Source organism: Rhipicephalus microplus, chromosome 7 (genome assembly GCF_043290135.1).
Source record: "Rhipicephalus microplus isolate Deutch F79 chromosome 7, USDA_Rmic, whole genome shotgun sequence".
NCBI classification, from domain to species: Eukaryota; Metazoa; Arthropoda; class Arachnida; order Ixodida; family Ixodidae; genus Rhipicephalus; species Rhipicephalus microplus.
In genome coordinates this window covers 132,259,033-132,273,646 of record NC_134706.1, presented here as the reverse complement: position 1 = coordinate 132,273,646, position 14,614 = coordinate 132,259,033, and the positions used below count along the sequence as shown (strand labels likewise).

Sequence of the window (14,614 nt, the reverse complement as noted above, 5' to 3'; positions counted from 1 at the left end):
AGGTTTATCATAACAGAACACAGATTGCTGATACACAGGTTGATGAATACTACCACCATTTTCAATCGCAATCGGGGTCATTGTCCGGGTGAGGCTCGATTGTATTTCTAAGCAAAATTCAGATTAGTTCACATCACATAGCTAGGCGCAGCCGTGACTGTCGTTTTTCGTGATCAAGAAATAAAATCCGGATCAACATTTATCGCGATCGAAAGTGTTTGTGTGACACCCGGCATGAAACCGTTAGAGTATCATCGTAGGCATCGTAACGTTAGTAGCAGTTCGCGTTTTCAATTAATTGCACGATCTAAGATAATTTTGTGCTTCCTATTTAATTCACACTATCTGAGGCAGATTTCTAACAGCCGCGTGGTCCAGCCGATAGTGCTATCTGGCTCACTCGTAAGCTCAAAACGAAACTGAAACCATTGCAGGTCCTAACTTTTTTTGGACACCGCACAAACATCGACAGTAGTTTATCAAAATGGCCGCGGTCGTTCTATCGCTGCTGTTTCGCTGTCGGCCTCAACTGTAAACTTGGTTTCTACTTGAGAGGATGTATTCCATCTTTCTCTTCCTATCGCAGCGGAACGTATTGCGTAATGGGTGACCAATACAGTGTGTGTTAAAGCTCTCAATTTACAGTGCCGGGCTGATTATTACTCTAAAAAAAACGTGGGGGTCGGTGAGGTCAACAACGTTGTTTACGTTACTGCCGATGGAACGCCTTATCGAGATTCGTCGCTGCTGCCAAGGATCGCCGAAGGATTATACCAGGTAGGAAACTGTGACTCTTGTCGTGGTTCTGAGCGTCTTTGGCGAGCCGGCCTTTTTACGGCTGTGAAGACGGCTAATGAAAAAGCCTTGGCGATACGCTCGCAACAGGTGTTTCAAGGACTGCGACGACGATCACAAGAGCGCATTCCGATGGCGTCGTTCTTGTGGGGATGCTTCCTAGTAGTGTGGATGAAACCTGGCGACAGCTGTCACGATAATGGCACGGCGGGCGGGAAAAAAAGAAATCCATCCTGCCTTCAGTTTCGAAATGGTGCTTGCAAATCTCTTGCTGCGTTTGCAACCTGTTGCGCCGTTTGCGCAGCGGGTAACGCGGTAGTTCCGCGACCACAGTCGCGCCCAATCGGTATCAGATTTCTCGGTCGCCATTGTCTCGTTTTGCGCAAGCTGCGAAAGGGACTCAAACGCGATCGAGGAGTTTCATCTGGATCTGGCTCTATCGCGATCGAGTTGTCCCCAAACGTCACACTGCCAGTGCATTTGTGCTTGGCTGCGCCACAGATAACTTTATCGCGCAACATCATTCACCTTCGAAATGTTAAAGGACTCGTCTGCATGGGTCAAAGAGACAATAGCGATGCAAGAGCTAGCTTAATTTCACGAAGGGATATCGGTTTCGTGCATGACATTCTGCGGGTTAACTTTCTTAGCTGGAATTATGTATCCGCGAGTGTTGTGGCAGCAACCAGACCTGGATATACCAGAGCTGCCTAACCTCAACAAGCCCACTTCATCTTCATAAGTTGATGTACACATTAACATTCCGATCAGAGCGCGGGGTCAATTAATGCTATATAGACATCGTGTAAGCGTTTTTTGAACGTTGTAGCGAGTTTTCCTGCTTATGAATAGTGTTTCAGCAAACCGTATATTGTTCTTTCACTGTACTTAACATGCTTAACTTACAGACTGGCATTATTGTTGTACGGACAACTTCACAGGAATTTTCTGCTAACTACTTTCTTTTATTCCAATCAAGGTTGTTATTTGACCATTACAAGTGCTGCATATTTATTACAATGTAGTTTCTATGCAGTTTGAGAGGAGAAAGTCTAGGAGAAATCTACACTAAGTATGCCATTTACACAATATTTTGGTGATATGTGCAAATTTGCAATTTTACAGTTCACTTTATTGTTAGTGTCACTGCCAGGCTGTTGCACCAAAAGATTTAATAATGCGTGCATTAGAATGAACGCACCCTCTATCTATTTAAGTAAGCAGTCATGGCACAATCATTATACATTTAACACGTATGTTTTACTTACACGCTACTGTAGGGACTAATTTTAGACCACATAACACCCACAATGCATGTAGTATACTGTCTAGTTTGTTGGTCATCAAAACTAATATTGTCATGCAGCAAAGGACGACGCAGTTGTCTATAAGCAAAACAAGTTTATTGGAGCGAACCTGTGCTCCCCTAACAACTGAAAGAATACACAGGCGGCGAAGCAGCGGCCGGCAAAACGACGTGCATGCTAGTGAGCGTCGGCGATCGAATGTCGCGGCATCGGCTGCGCAGGAATTTATATCCCTTGGCGCGAGGGTTTCTCGAATAGTCGAATTGTATCGAGAACGCTGTGATAGCGTTTGTTCGAAACCCTGTTTGTTCAGAACGCTCGAAACGCTGTTCGATAGCGTTTGTTCAAAACGCTGTGATAGCGTTTATTCGAAACGCTGTGATACCGTTTATTCGAAACGCTGTGAAAACAGTGATAGCACAGGCCGGCGCAGCCAGGCTGAAAAAGCAAAACACAAATAAACAAACCCAATGCATGGTTCGCGGCATTACCCCCCCTCTAAGAGTGCATCGACCCGATGCTAACATAAGGGACAGTCCAAACAAATTAAAATAAAAGTTCGTCATCGTCCGTAGAAAGGTTTTAAGTGAACCACATGGATGACTTCGGGCCGCGTGCGTCGTCGTGATGTACGGGAGTCACCATCGGGGATCACTTCGTACGTTACTTCGCCAACACGTCGTAGAATCCGGTAGGGTCCGAAATAGCGTCGTAGAGGTTTCTCACTGAGCCCACGTCGTCGAATGGGAGTTCAAACCCACACACGATCCCCAGGATGGCCGCGAACCATGCATTGGGTTTGTTTATTTGTGTTTTGCTGAACCTCCTCGCGGACGACGTCAGTGAGGGAGGCGACTTGGGGCTGCGGCGTTGCTGGGAACAATTTCCTCAGTTCCTCGCAAACGATGGCGCGGATGGTCTCCCGCAAGTCTTCCGTCGCCAATCCAGAGGCGTTTACCGGGCTCACCGAAAGGGTGTTGAGTGGTCTATCGTATTGCCGCGAACGCATATCCAAGGTCCTCTCGATCATCAAAGCCTCGGCGACGAACTCAGCGACGGTCTTAGGAGGGTTGCGGATGAGTCCAGCGAAGAGCTCTCGTTTAACTCCCCGCATCAGAAAGCGCACCTTCTTCTCTTCTGCCATTTCGGGGTCAGCTCTCCGGAACAGCATCTTCATCTCCTCAGCGAACAGTACAACACCTTCGTTAGGGTGTTGCATTCGCGTCTCCAACAAAAGGGCGGCTCGTTCTTTCTGCACAACCATAGCGAACGTTTTGAGGAATTCGCTCTTAAAGACAGTCCAGTCGGTTAGGGAGCCTTCATGGTTCTCAAACCACGTTCGAGCTGCATCCTCCAAATAGAAGAAGACATGACGAAACGTTTCTTCGTCATCCTACCTGTTAAAGATGCGGATGCGCTCCAGCTTCTCCAGCGATTCTTCTGGGTTTTCATCAGGAGATCCTCAGAATGATGGGGGCTCACGAGGTTGTTGCAGAACGACGGGAGGGTTGGTAGCGCTGGTCATGGTGCCTGCGTTGATCATCGTGGTTTTTACGTCTTCTTTCCTCTTTTTATCCGGGAGCAGTCCAAACTCTGGCTGAAGGCCTTGCTGTCGGCGGCTGACACGAGTTGGGCATGCTTGTCGTGTTGGGCTTGCTTGTCGGCTTGGCAATGGCTTAGGGTTAACGTACCCCGCACCTCCACCAGATGTCACGCAGCAAAGGACGACGCAGTTGTCTATAAGGAAAACAAGTTTATTGGAGCGAATCTGTGCTCCCCAAACAACTGAAAGAATACACAGGCGGCGAAGCAGCGGCCGGCAAAACGACGTGCACGCTAGTGAGCGTCGGGGATCGAATGTCGCGGCATCGGCTGTGCGGGAATGTATATCCCTCGGCGCGAGGGTTTCTCGAATAGTCGAATTGTATCGAGAACGCTGTGATAGCGTTTGTTCGGAACGCTCGAAACGCTGTTCGATAGCGTTTGTTTGAAATGCTGTGATAGCGTTTGTTTGAAATGCTGTGAAAGCAGTGATAGCACAGGCCGGCGCAGCCAGGCCGAAAAAGCAAAACACAAATAAACAAACCCAATGCATGGTTCGCGGCAATATTTATGTTGGTGATGTGTGCTGCTTTGTGGCGGAAGGGCCAATCTGGCCAAAGAACAACATAAAATAATAAAAAAAATATTATGTAGCCATTTGACTGCATTAGCCCTTGCATTACAGAAAAGCTCCACATCATTAATATTACGTTGTGTGCTTTAGAAATAAGGGGAATTATGCTCGACGCTGCTTCAGCACCAATTTTGAAACCAGCTTTTGTCACGATCTGCCCTGAAGACCGTGGACGAGAGGGAGGGCCGAGGCACCGCTCTCTAACAAGGACAATTCCACACACATAGCAGAGTAACAGGTACTGACTGCTGAGCAGCGTTCGTCAGTGTTTAATATCCAAGCACGACCCTGGTTGCCTGCCAAACTTGACAAGTTAATGAAACTAGGCTAGGCAGGGCGCCACACGCTCGTTACACCCCTCACCACCAGTTATTGTACACAAAATAAAAAAGTCAAGTCCCAGCCGGTCCGACGTTGGTTTAGGTAGGGGAAAAGCGGTTTGGTGCCCTTCTTCGTCGAATGCTCCGCCTGGGTACAGGTGTTGAGGGACTATGTGCGGTAGAACTAGGTGCTGCCCGAGCCACTCTTGATTCCTCCCGAGACTCTGCCGTTGTTGGCAGAGATGGCACTGAACTTGTCGATGGTTCAACTGAAGGCACATGTTTATTGCGAAATTGTTGTTTCACTGGCCACAACTGGTGCTGCCGTGGAAGCAAGCCGGTCCCACGGTTAGCCCTCATATGGTCAGCATGTCGGTGCCATATGGTTCTATTCTGCACTCTAACGAGCAGAGAGGAGGAGCTTGCAGGTGATATTATTTGTCCCGAAGACCAAGGTGGGCCAGAATGAAATTTCCTGGTGAATACCTGCATTCCAGGCTCGGGCAATGGCCCAGGACGGCACCCTTTGTCAGCAGCCAGCTTCCGTTTCAGCTGTTTGAGAAGAGCCGTGGAACAGAGGTCTGGGTGCAGAACGTCCAGCGGTGTCTTCATCATCCGTCCCAGCAAAAGCTCACAGGGGGCATGGGCTCACAGGGGGCATGGCCGATGACATCGTGAGGTGTAGTCTGATACTGGAAGAGTATGCGAGCTTCTGTTTCAGCTGTTTGAAAAGCGCCGTGGACCGGAGGTCTGGGTGCAGAATGTCCAACGGTGTCTTCACCATCCATCCCAGCAAAAGCTCACAGGGGGTACAGCCGATGAGATCATGAGGTGTAGTCTGATACTGGAGTATGCAGGCTACCTGCGTATGGAAATACCCAACCTGGCTTTTCTTAAGTTTGTCCTTAATAGTCTGCACCACCCGCTCAGCTGCCCCGTTTGAAAACATGATTCAGTGGTTTCCATTCTTTGTCAGCCAGGGCAGATACTCTGCGTTAGCGAAAGTGGGCTCATTATCGGAGGTTATGATGTTCGGCAGCCCCTGGGCTGCAAAGATCTGCTGTAGTGCTGCGGTGGTTGCTCCTGCTGACAAAGTGGTGACAGGTATAACCTCCACCCACTTTGAGAATGTGTCAACCACCACTAGGAAGAGTGGCCTTCAAAGGGGCCCTCAAAATCCACGTGAAGGCGGGACCAGGGCCTCTGTGGAAATGGCCATGGGGTGATCTCTACATGATGCGAGGCCCGTTGATGTGCCTGGCAGACTTAGCAGCTCTGCACCATGTGAGCGATGTCCTGGTCTAGTCCAGGCCACCAGACGTGGGACCGGGCCACCATCTTTGTCTTTTTCGTGCCAGGATGCCCCACGTGCAGCAACTGCAGGACCCTGGACCTGAGACTTTATGGGATCACTTCCCTGGAACCCCAAAGTAAGCATCCTTGCTAGAGACCCAGCTCAGTGGCCTTGTGGCTGTAGGGCTGCTGCACCAACTACTCCCCTCGGGATACTGCCTTCACCAAGTGGGACAGGACCGGGTCCCGACTGGTTGCCTGTGACACAGCAGACCTGGAGATTACCTCTGGGTACGCATGCTACAGCATGAGCACTTCAGCTGGCTCTGGAACAGCAGCAGGCACATCTGGCAGCGGCAACTGGCTTAGGGCATCAGTAGGCCTCAGGTCTTTTCCCAGACGGTACATCAACTGGTAGCTGTAGGGTGCCAGCTTCAAGGCCCATTGCACCATTCGAAGTGATAACTGCCCGGGAACCACCTGGTCCCAGTAGCCCCAGCAGTGATTTGTGGTCCAAGACTACCTCAAACTTTCGGCCCCGCAGGTACTGGTGAAAACGCTCGATGCCAAACATGAGGCCGAAGACTTCCTTGTCCAGATGGCTGTAACACTGTTTTGATGTGTGAAGACCACGATAAGCAAACGACACCGGGCGTTCTTGGCCATCCTTGTCTCTGTGTGCTAGGGCGACCCCTACACCGTATGGTCATGCATCTACAATAAGGACCACAGGCTTGGCTGGATCGAAGTGCACCAGTACAGGTGCCTTGGTGATTAGCTGTTTACTGTGCTCAAATGCCACGTCCTGCTCCTTCTTCCACGCCCAATGCTGGTCATCTCGAAGCAGAATGTGCACTGGCTGCAGATGCGCAGAAAGGTTGGGCAGGAACCTCCTGCAGAAATTGGTGAGGCCAAGGTAGCTTTCCAGCTCTTTCTTGTTTCGGGGCTTTGTCGCTTTCAGAACAGCCTCAACTTTGCGAGGGGCCAGAGTCAAGCCGGCCTGCGAAATTACGTGTTCCAGGTATTCTACACTAAGAACCGTAACCATGCACTTTTTCTGCTTGAGTTTGAGACTAGCATCGTGAAGTCGGGCCAGAACGTTGTGCAGATTGTGCATGTAGTCTCCGTCGTCAATACCGGGGACGAGGGTATCGTTCAAGTACACTGCCACGTGCCTCATGCCCCTGAAGAGGTTGTCCATCTCTCTCTGAAAGATGGCTGGTGCCGAGGCCAGGCTGAATGGTAAACGCGTATACTGAAAAAGCCCCATAGTGGTCGATATCTTGACGCACTTCCGTGAGGCCTCCTGGAGCACCAACTGCTGATATGCGTCTCTGAGGTCGAGCTTTGTGAATTTCTGGCCGCCAGACAAAGTTGACCATAGATCTTCAATCTGAGGCAGGGGGTACTTTGCAACGGTAGCGACAGGGTTGATCGCAACCTTGAAATCTCCACAGATTCTGACACTACCATCTCGCTTCGGAACTGGAACAAAGGGAGCCGACCACTCGGCAGTCTTGCCTGGTACGAGGATGTCTTCTCGCTGTAATTGTTGCAGCTCCTGGGTGACCCCGGCGTTTAGTGTGAACGGCAGCGGGCGAGGCTTGAAAAACGGAGGCCGGACTCCCACGAGTACATGAATGCCAGCAGTCATACCGGCGAATGTGCCCACCGCAGGCTTGAACAGTGACTGGAACTCTGTTAGGAGGCTCGGGATGTCTTATACGCCATGTAGGGCTGCTTCCTGGACATGGCCTTCTGGCAGCCGAACACCCAGTGCCCAAATCCAATTCCTGTCGAGCTGCGACGGTGACGACCCCGTACTCAAATAAAGAGGAAAGATTGTTTCCCTGTTGCCAAAACGAACGCTGACCTGGGCCTGGCCTTGTACCTAAAAAAACTCTCCCGAGTAACTCCACAGCATGACCCCTCAAGCCTCGACCGCCACTCCGGGGAAGGTCCTTTTGAAAAGTTTGCGAGCCATGACCGACACACTGACTCTCATGTTCAGTTTCATGGAAATGGGGCGCCCGCAAACTTTAAAGGTTAATAGGTACTGCGGCACAGACGACGGGACAAGGCCTGTGTGCCACATGTGGAAAGTAGGCGGGTCCGCGGTCATGACGTTGAGCCTGGCCACAAAGGAACCTAACCGAGCCTGCTGCCGCACTTCCCCGCCGCCACTTGCGATGCCTATTGTGATCGCAGGCTGGTGGGGAACCTGGGCTTGATCTAGGCTGCTGCTGTGGTCCGCTGCTCTGCTTCTCCGTTCGGCATACTGGTGCAAGCTGCCGAGTTTTTCTGCACGTGAAGCACTGCAAATTTATGAACTGGCACTGTGAGGGAAGTGGGCTTCACCGCAGCGACTGCATCTACCGCCTCTTGCCACCATCTTGTTGACCGCTGCTTCCATTGATGCGGCACATGCAATCTCGCCGGCATCTTTTGTCGCCGTGTCCATCGCCAGTGCTGCTGTCACCACGTCATCCAGCGAGGGGTCAGGAAGTTTCAGGCGACCTGTCTGCATGGCGAGGTTGTTTATGCCTCAGAATGAAACGGTCCCGTAGCAGCGAGTCCAGCTGGTCCCCGAAAGCGCAGCTACTCGCCGAATCTCGTAGCACAGCGACGAACTGCCCGAGGCTCTCCCCTTCCCGGCGGCTCCGGTTGTTGAAACGGAAATGCCCCATTAGCGTGGACGACACTAGACTGAAGTGTGAGTGCAGTGTAGTGAGCAACTCACTGAGCGGCTTGGTATGCGGTGTAGCCGGTTTTAAGGGGTCGAGCAGGAGACTGAAGACTTGGGTTCCGCAACTTGCCAGGAAAATGTCCCGGTGTTTCTCCTCGGGCATGTTGTTAGCGCAGAAGAACACGTGAACTTGCTCCCCGTCTCCCTCAAACGGCTCGAGCCTTCCGTACTGCGGCATGGTGTCAGATACAGGGGGGGGGGGGGAGCGTTGCTTTGCTGCTTTCAATGGCATAGGTGGACTTGTTGACTGCACTTGTCGCCAGTGTCATGATCTGCCCTGAAGATCGTGGATGAGAGGGATGGCCGAGGCGCCGCTCTCTAACAAGGACGACCCCATACGCGTAGTGGAATAACAGCTACTGACTGCTGAGCAGCGCTCGTTAGTGTTTATTATCCAAGCACGCCCCACTTGCCGAACTTGGCGAGGTAATGAAGCTAGGCTAGGCAGGGTTTCACACGCTCGTTACAGCTTTATTGTAACATCAAACGACCTAGGCCTTTAGAAAATGCCATGCGTTGTTTGCTAACAAAAGTGGCCCTGTACTGCCGTGTCAACGGAAAACCACTCTCAGTGCTTCAGAACACTTAGTGATTACCTAGATCTTTTGATGTTATTCTATATAGTCCTTGCATGTGTCAAATGATGACGTTATGTTGTTTCACAAAGGATCTCTAATTTCATCATTCTCAGCCTGACTATGCCCAGTGCAGCAAAAATGGCCTTCCCCATGTTCCGCCAGTCAACTCGATCCTGTGCTTGCTGCTGCCACTTTGTACCCGAAAACTTCCTAATGTCATCTTCCCACTTAACGCTCTGTATCCCCTTCACCCACTTGCCTTCTCCAGGAATCCAGTATGTGATCCTTCATGATCAGCGGTTATTTTGCCTTTGCGCTACATGCCCGGCCCATGATCATTTCTTTTTGATTTTGATTATGATGGCCTTAACACCCATTTGTTCCCTGATACACTCTGCTTTGTTTTTGTCCCTTAGGGTAACATCTATCATTTTCCTTTCTATTGTTTGCTGCATCGTCCTCAGCTGAAGTTGAACCCTCTTTGTAATCCTCCAGGTTTTGGCTCCATAGGTAAGTGTCGGTAAGATGCAGCTGTTATATACCTTTCTCTTGAGGGATAGTGGCAATCTTGCCATTGATGATTTGAGAATGCTTGCCGAATGTGCTCTGCCCTACTTTTATTCTTCTAGTTACTTCAATCTCATGAATGGGCTCTGTGGTTACCACCTCTCCATAGTAGACGTACTCTTTTAAAACTTCAAGTACACTGCTACCTATCTTGACTCACTGTTCTCTTGTGATGTAGTAGTACATTGGTTTGATTTCCTGCAAATTAACTTTAAGACCTATCTTTCTGCTGTCCTCATCTAATTCAGTAATCATGAATTGCAGTTTATCTCCTGAGGTACTAGGCAATGCTATGTCATTGGCGAAGCGCAGTTGACTAAGGAACTCCTCATTAACTTGTATCCCTAACTCTTTCCATTCTCGGTCTCTGAAAACCTTTTGTAAGCATGCAGTAAATAGCATTGGGGAGATCGTAGCCCCTTGTATTAGACCCGTCTTTATTGGTATTCTATCGCTTTCCTTATGGAGCACTATGGTGGTCATTGATTCGCTGTAGATTTCTTCAAAGCTGTTTATATATGCTTCGTCGACGCCCTGATTCTGCAGTGTCTGCATGATTGCTGATATCTTTACTCAGGCAAATGCCTTCTCGTAATCCATGAAGGCTATGTATAGGGGCTGGATGTATTTTCAGCATTTCTCTATCTCCTGACTGATAGTATGATAGTATGAATGTGGTTGATTGTGCAGTAAGTAGCCTGTACCTACTTGGTTTTTTGGTTGATTGAATTTTAATGTTATCCTAATTCTGTTAGTAACAGTTAGCAAATACCTTTGTGAATAGCGTGTTTACGCAGAGAGCAAGCTGATTGGCCTGTGATTCTCCGAGTCCTGGTCATCCCCTTTCTTATGCATTAAGATGATGTTAGCACTCTTCTAAGATTCTGATACCCTCCCCGTCTGGAGATGGTTTGTGAACAGGGTAGCCAGTTTTTCTAACACAATCTGTGCTTTGTCTTTCAGCAGATCTGATGTTACCTGATCCTCACCAGCTGTTTTGCCTCTTTGCATTCCCTACAAGGCTTTCCTGACTTCTTGTGCCATTACTGGTTAGATGTCACCTGGGTTGCTGCTAGTTCTTATATTACAGTCGTGGTTGTCCCGGCTACTCTACTGATCTCTGTAAAACTACTCTGCTATTTTAGTCATCCTAATAGTATTGGCAATTACTCTGCCTTCCTTGTCCTTAAGTGCATACATCTGTTTTATTTCTATCCCAAGTTTCCTCTTACTCCATTCATTAGAGCATGTTCAAATCTCTCCATGTTATACCTTATTACACTGGATGCTTTACACTTATTAATCAACTTCGACAGCTCTGCCAGTGCTATTTTTTTTTATTGTGTTTCAGGCTTTCATGCTTCGACGCTTCTTAATGAGATTCTTTGTTTCCTGGGACAGCTTGCTAGTGTCCTGTCTAACTACCATACCTTTAATTTCCACTCCACACTCCGTAATGATACTCAACGCTAAGGGTGGTTTTCTCAATAAGAGCCGAGAATCTGCTCTGAAGCAAGACTCTGAATTCCTGTACTTTCCCTCTCAGTGCTAGCTCACTGACTGGCTTCTTGCGTATCAGTTTCTGTCGTTCCTTCTTCAAGTCTAGGTGAATTCGAGACCGTACCATTCTATGGTCACTGTATCGTACCTTGCCAACTACTTCCACATCCTGCACGATGCCTGGGTGTGCACTCAGTTATAAAGTCTATTTTGTTCTTATTGTACCAGAGCATAGTGGCGCCAGCTCTGTGCCAGCGTGAAAGAAGACGTAGACGTCCGTGTGGCTCGTGCTTGCTGGGTTCCTGCCTGAACCAGCTTGTTGCGGCTAACGCTTCTTCAATCATAACAAGTGTTTATACGTGAACTCTCACATTGCATTACTTTTGTTAATAGAGCTCCTTCATGTCCTCTTGCAGTTCACTCGTTTTCGGTAGAAAGTAGTCAAGATCCGTAAATTATTGCGTTCTGCAAATTCTGATAATAACTTCCTGCTGGAATTTCTAGTACCGATGTCATAGTCTCCTACTGTCTTGTCTCCAGCCTGCTTTTTTCCTACCTTGGCATTCAAGTCACCCATCAGTATAGTGTACTGTGTTTTTACCATACTCATTGCCTATTGCACGTCTTCATGGAAGCTTTCTACGAATACGTCAATATGGCTGGACGTAAGCGCATAGTGCTGTATCACCTTCATCTTGTATCTCTTAAGTTTAATTGTGATACCTGCCACCTTTTCAATAATACTTTGTTATAGTGAGGTCTGAGTGTAAATTGAATATAAAGTTTTCTGGAGCAAGAATCTGATAATTTTTGAAATGATCTTCAAGAAAAAGATTGACAGTAAAGAGAAGAAGCTTTAAAAAACAAAATAAACTTATTTGCAGGTAACGCCACTGGTGTCCAGGCTCCCGTTGGCTGTTGTTACATTCACTGTCAGTTGAGCCTCTCAATCATGGCTGTGTCGGTGTCGCCGAGGTATCTCGTTCTGTTCCTGTCATCGTGCGCACTCGCCAGTGCCTTTGGTGCAGCAGACGACTTCGACAAGGGGAACCCCTGTGGCTGCGTCAACCGGACCGTGGTCGAAGGCGAACACCACTGGGCCTGCACGGGTGATGGGGAGCTGATGCAGCTGCACGCATGCTTCGTCCACTCGCCGGAGAAGGCACCCCACGGCTTGACACTTCGAAATGTGAGCGCCCCCGACCTCGCGCTGGGATCGATCAGCTTTGTGGCCCAGCTGGAGTCTCTTTCGCTGCACGAGTGTCGCTTCAAGGGGCTCAACTTGGAGGGAGCCAGTCGCCTGACGTCGCTGAACTTGGCATTCAATCAGCTGCGGACTGTCGACAAGGTTAGAATCGTCGCCGGGATGTTTTCACGCCACAGCTGTTCTAGCGCTGGCCCTGACAACCTATTTCACTCAAACTTTCATATAAGGAATTTTTGGTTATAACAAAGTAAGTGAAAAATATCTCTGTCTTAGATAGAGTGCTACACATATACCTATCTTTATATTGAATCTTCAGACATCACAAATTATTTTTGTGGCAGGTGTGACTTGTCATAATGAAGTTTGAGTGTAGTGTTTACAATATGGTGTTCCCGTTCTGAAACAGTTACATCAATAGATGGTGTAACTGCATTAGTCGGGGATGAAGCAGTAATCACAAGGGAAACAAAGGAGAACCGCAGCTGCACTGTATTTGCAGGTTTCAAACTCGGTGGAAAAGGGGTGATTCTGGTTCGTGGGTTCATGGTGCATTGTGAACCAGGATGAGATCAGGCAGAAAGGTGTTTTTGTGGCAAGTGTGACTGTTAAAATGAGATTTGAGAGTAATAGAGACACTAAGGCTAGTGTGAGAGTTGAGTTCTGCAACCAATGGGACATTCTGGAATTCTATTATTTGTGATAACACTGTACTCGCGCTTTGATAGAAGTGCACAACCTAACAATGAAAAGAGTGGAGTTTTCGGCTTGAATATTAGAAAGGTGAAGTGAGCAAAGATATGGGAAAATACTGTACAATAATAATTTGTAAACTAAGATACTATACAACAGCTGACATTAAATGAACCCAGTACAATCTCTTGCCCAAAGTCTGCAAAGCAGGAGTGATCGAAATCACTCCGAGAGCCATTGCTTCTTTGGTAGATCTGATTGGCTGACTATCATGACAGCCCAAAGGCTCCCTCAAATGATTTTAGACTGTTTCACTTGGAAAATGAGCGTGTTAAGTAAGTCCAAAGGATCTATAACACATAATTTCAGCTTTTTGCGTAATCTGTGTCATTCTTAACAAGGTCGTGAATTTGTGAATTAAGGGGGGACGTGGGTTCTAAAATTTTTAAAAATTTTTTGCTCAAACTTAACCAAACTTCACTATCTAAGCTAGTTTTTCATGTTGATTTCAAATATCTAATTTGTTTCTTAATATTTCAAGTGGTTTAGAAAATATGAAGGCCTGAATCATAATTAATTGCGTACTTCTTACGGGACTTCTTGGCAATTTATTCTTGCTAAATCCAAAAAGTGAATGCATAATCCCAATGCTGGAGACTTGCTGTAGGGGGTGATGCTATTTTTATCCATTTGAAGGCATTTTATGAGCAAGAAAACGGACGAATACTTATGGTCACTATACTACAATAAATTTCTCTCACCTAAATCTTCAATGGTAATTTTTGAAGTGATGATAAAGAAATATAAATAGCATCACCCCCTATATCATGTCAAGGCGAATAAAATGATACCAACTTTGTCGCATTCACTCAAGTTTAACATAGACAAAACCCCCATAAGGCCGAGTGCAATGTGCAAAAACATCGAACTGAGAAAAACACGTTTGAAGTTTCTAGCAACCTTAACTTTTGCTAAAGTGAAGCTACAGCGATGTTAATGACATCATTCTGTAGCTATATATTATAGGATAAATGGCCATGCTAAATTTCACTGTACCCACCCAGAATACTACTCACAGCTTGTTCTAGAACTATAAAATAGTCATTGACTCAGCATGAGAATTATTATTTTTTTACTTTGTGGTTGTTCCAGTGCCTTGCAAGTGAAAGGAACACAAAAAAATCATGTAATAACGTTGTCCTTGGATAGACAATAGATTTACACAATGTTTAGGTCTAAAACCAAGAATATTTATTTTTGCAAAAATTTTCACTATTTGCCATCATGACTGTTTACAGCAGACCAGGGCTGTAAGCAGAGTCCCCTGCTGTCTTGTGACACTTTGAAAGTCTTTCCTTTATTGAACTGCTGTCGAGAGGCTCTCTTCGCGATTTTTGCAGCCTGTCATTGTCCTTCTCAAGGTTGCGACGCACCA

General features: G+C 47.6%; 1 protein-coding gene across 1 annotated transcript in view; it reads left to right on the top strand.

Annotated features, from left to right (window-relative positions):
• Nucleotides 1-494: 494 nt before the first annotated feature.
• LOC119179557 (protein halfway) overlaps nucleotides 495-14,614 on the top strand; it is a 101,563-nt gene continuing 87,443 nt past the window's right edge. Inside the window, exons 1-2 of the mRNA XM_037430660.2 lie at nucleotides 495-777; nucleotides 12,167-12,630. Of these exons, the coding sequence (XP_037286557.2) occupies nucleotides 12,235-12,630 (396 nt within the window). The 5' untranslated portion in view covers nucleotides 495-777; nucleotides 12,167-12,234. The remainder of the gene's footprint in view (nucleotides 778-12,166; nucleotides 12,631-14,614) is intronic.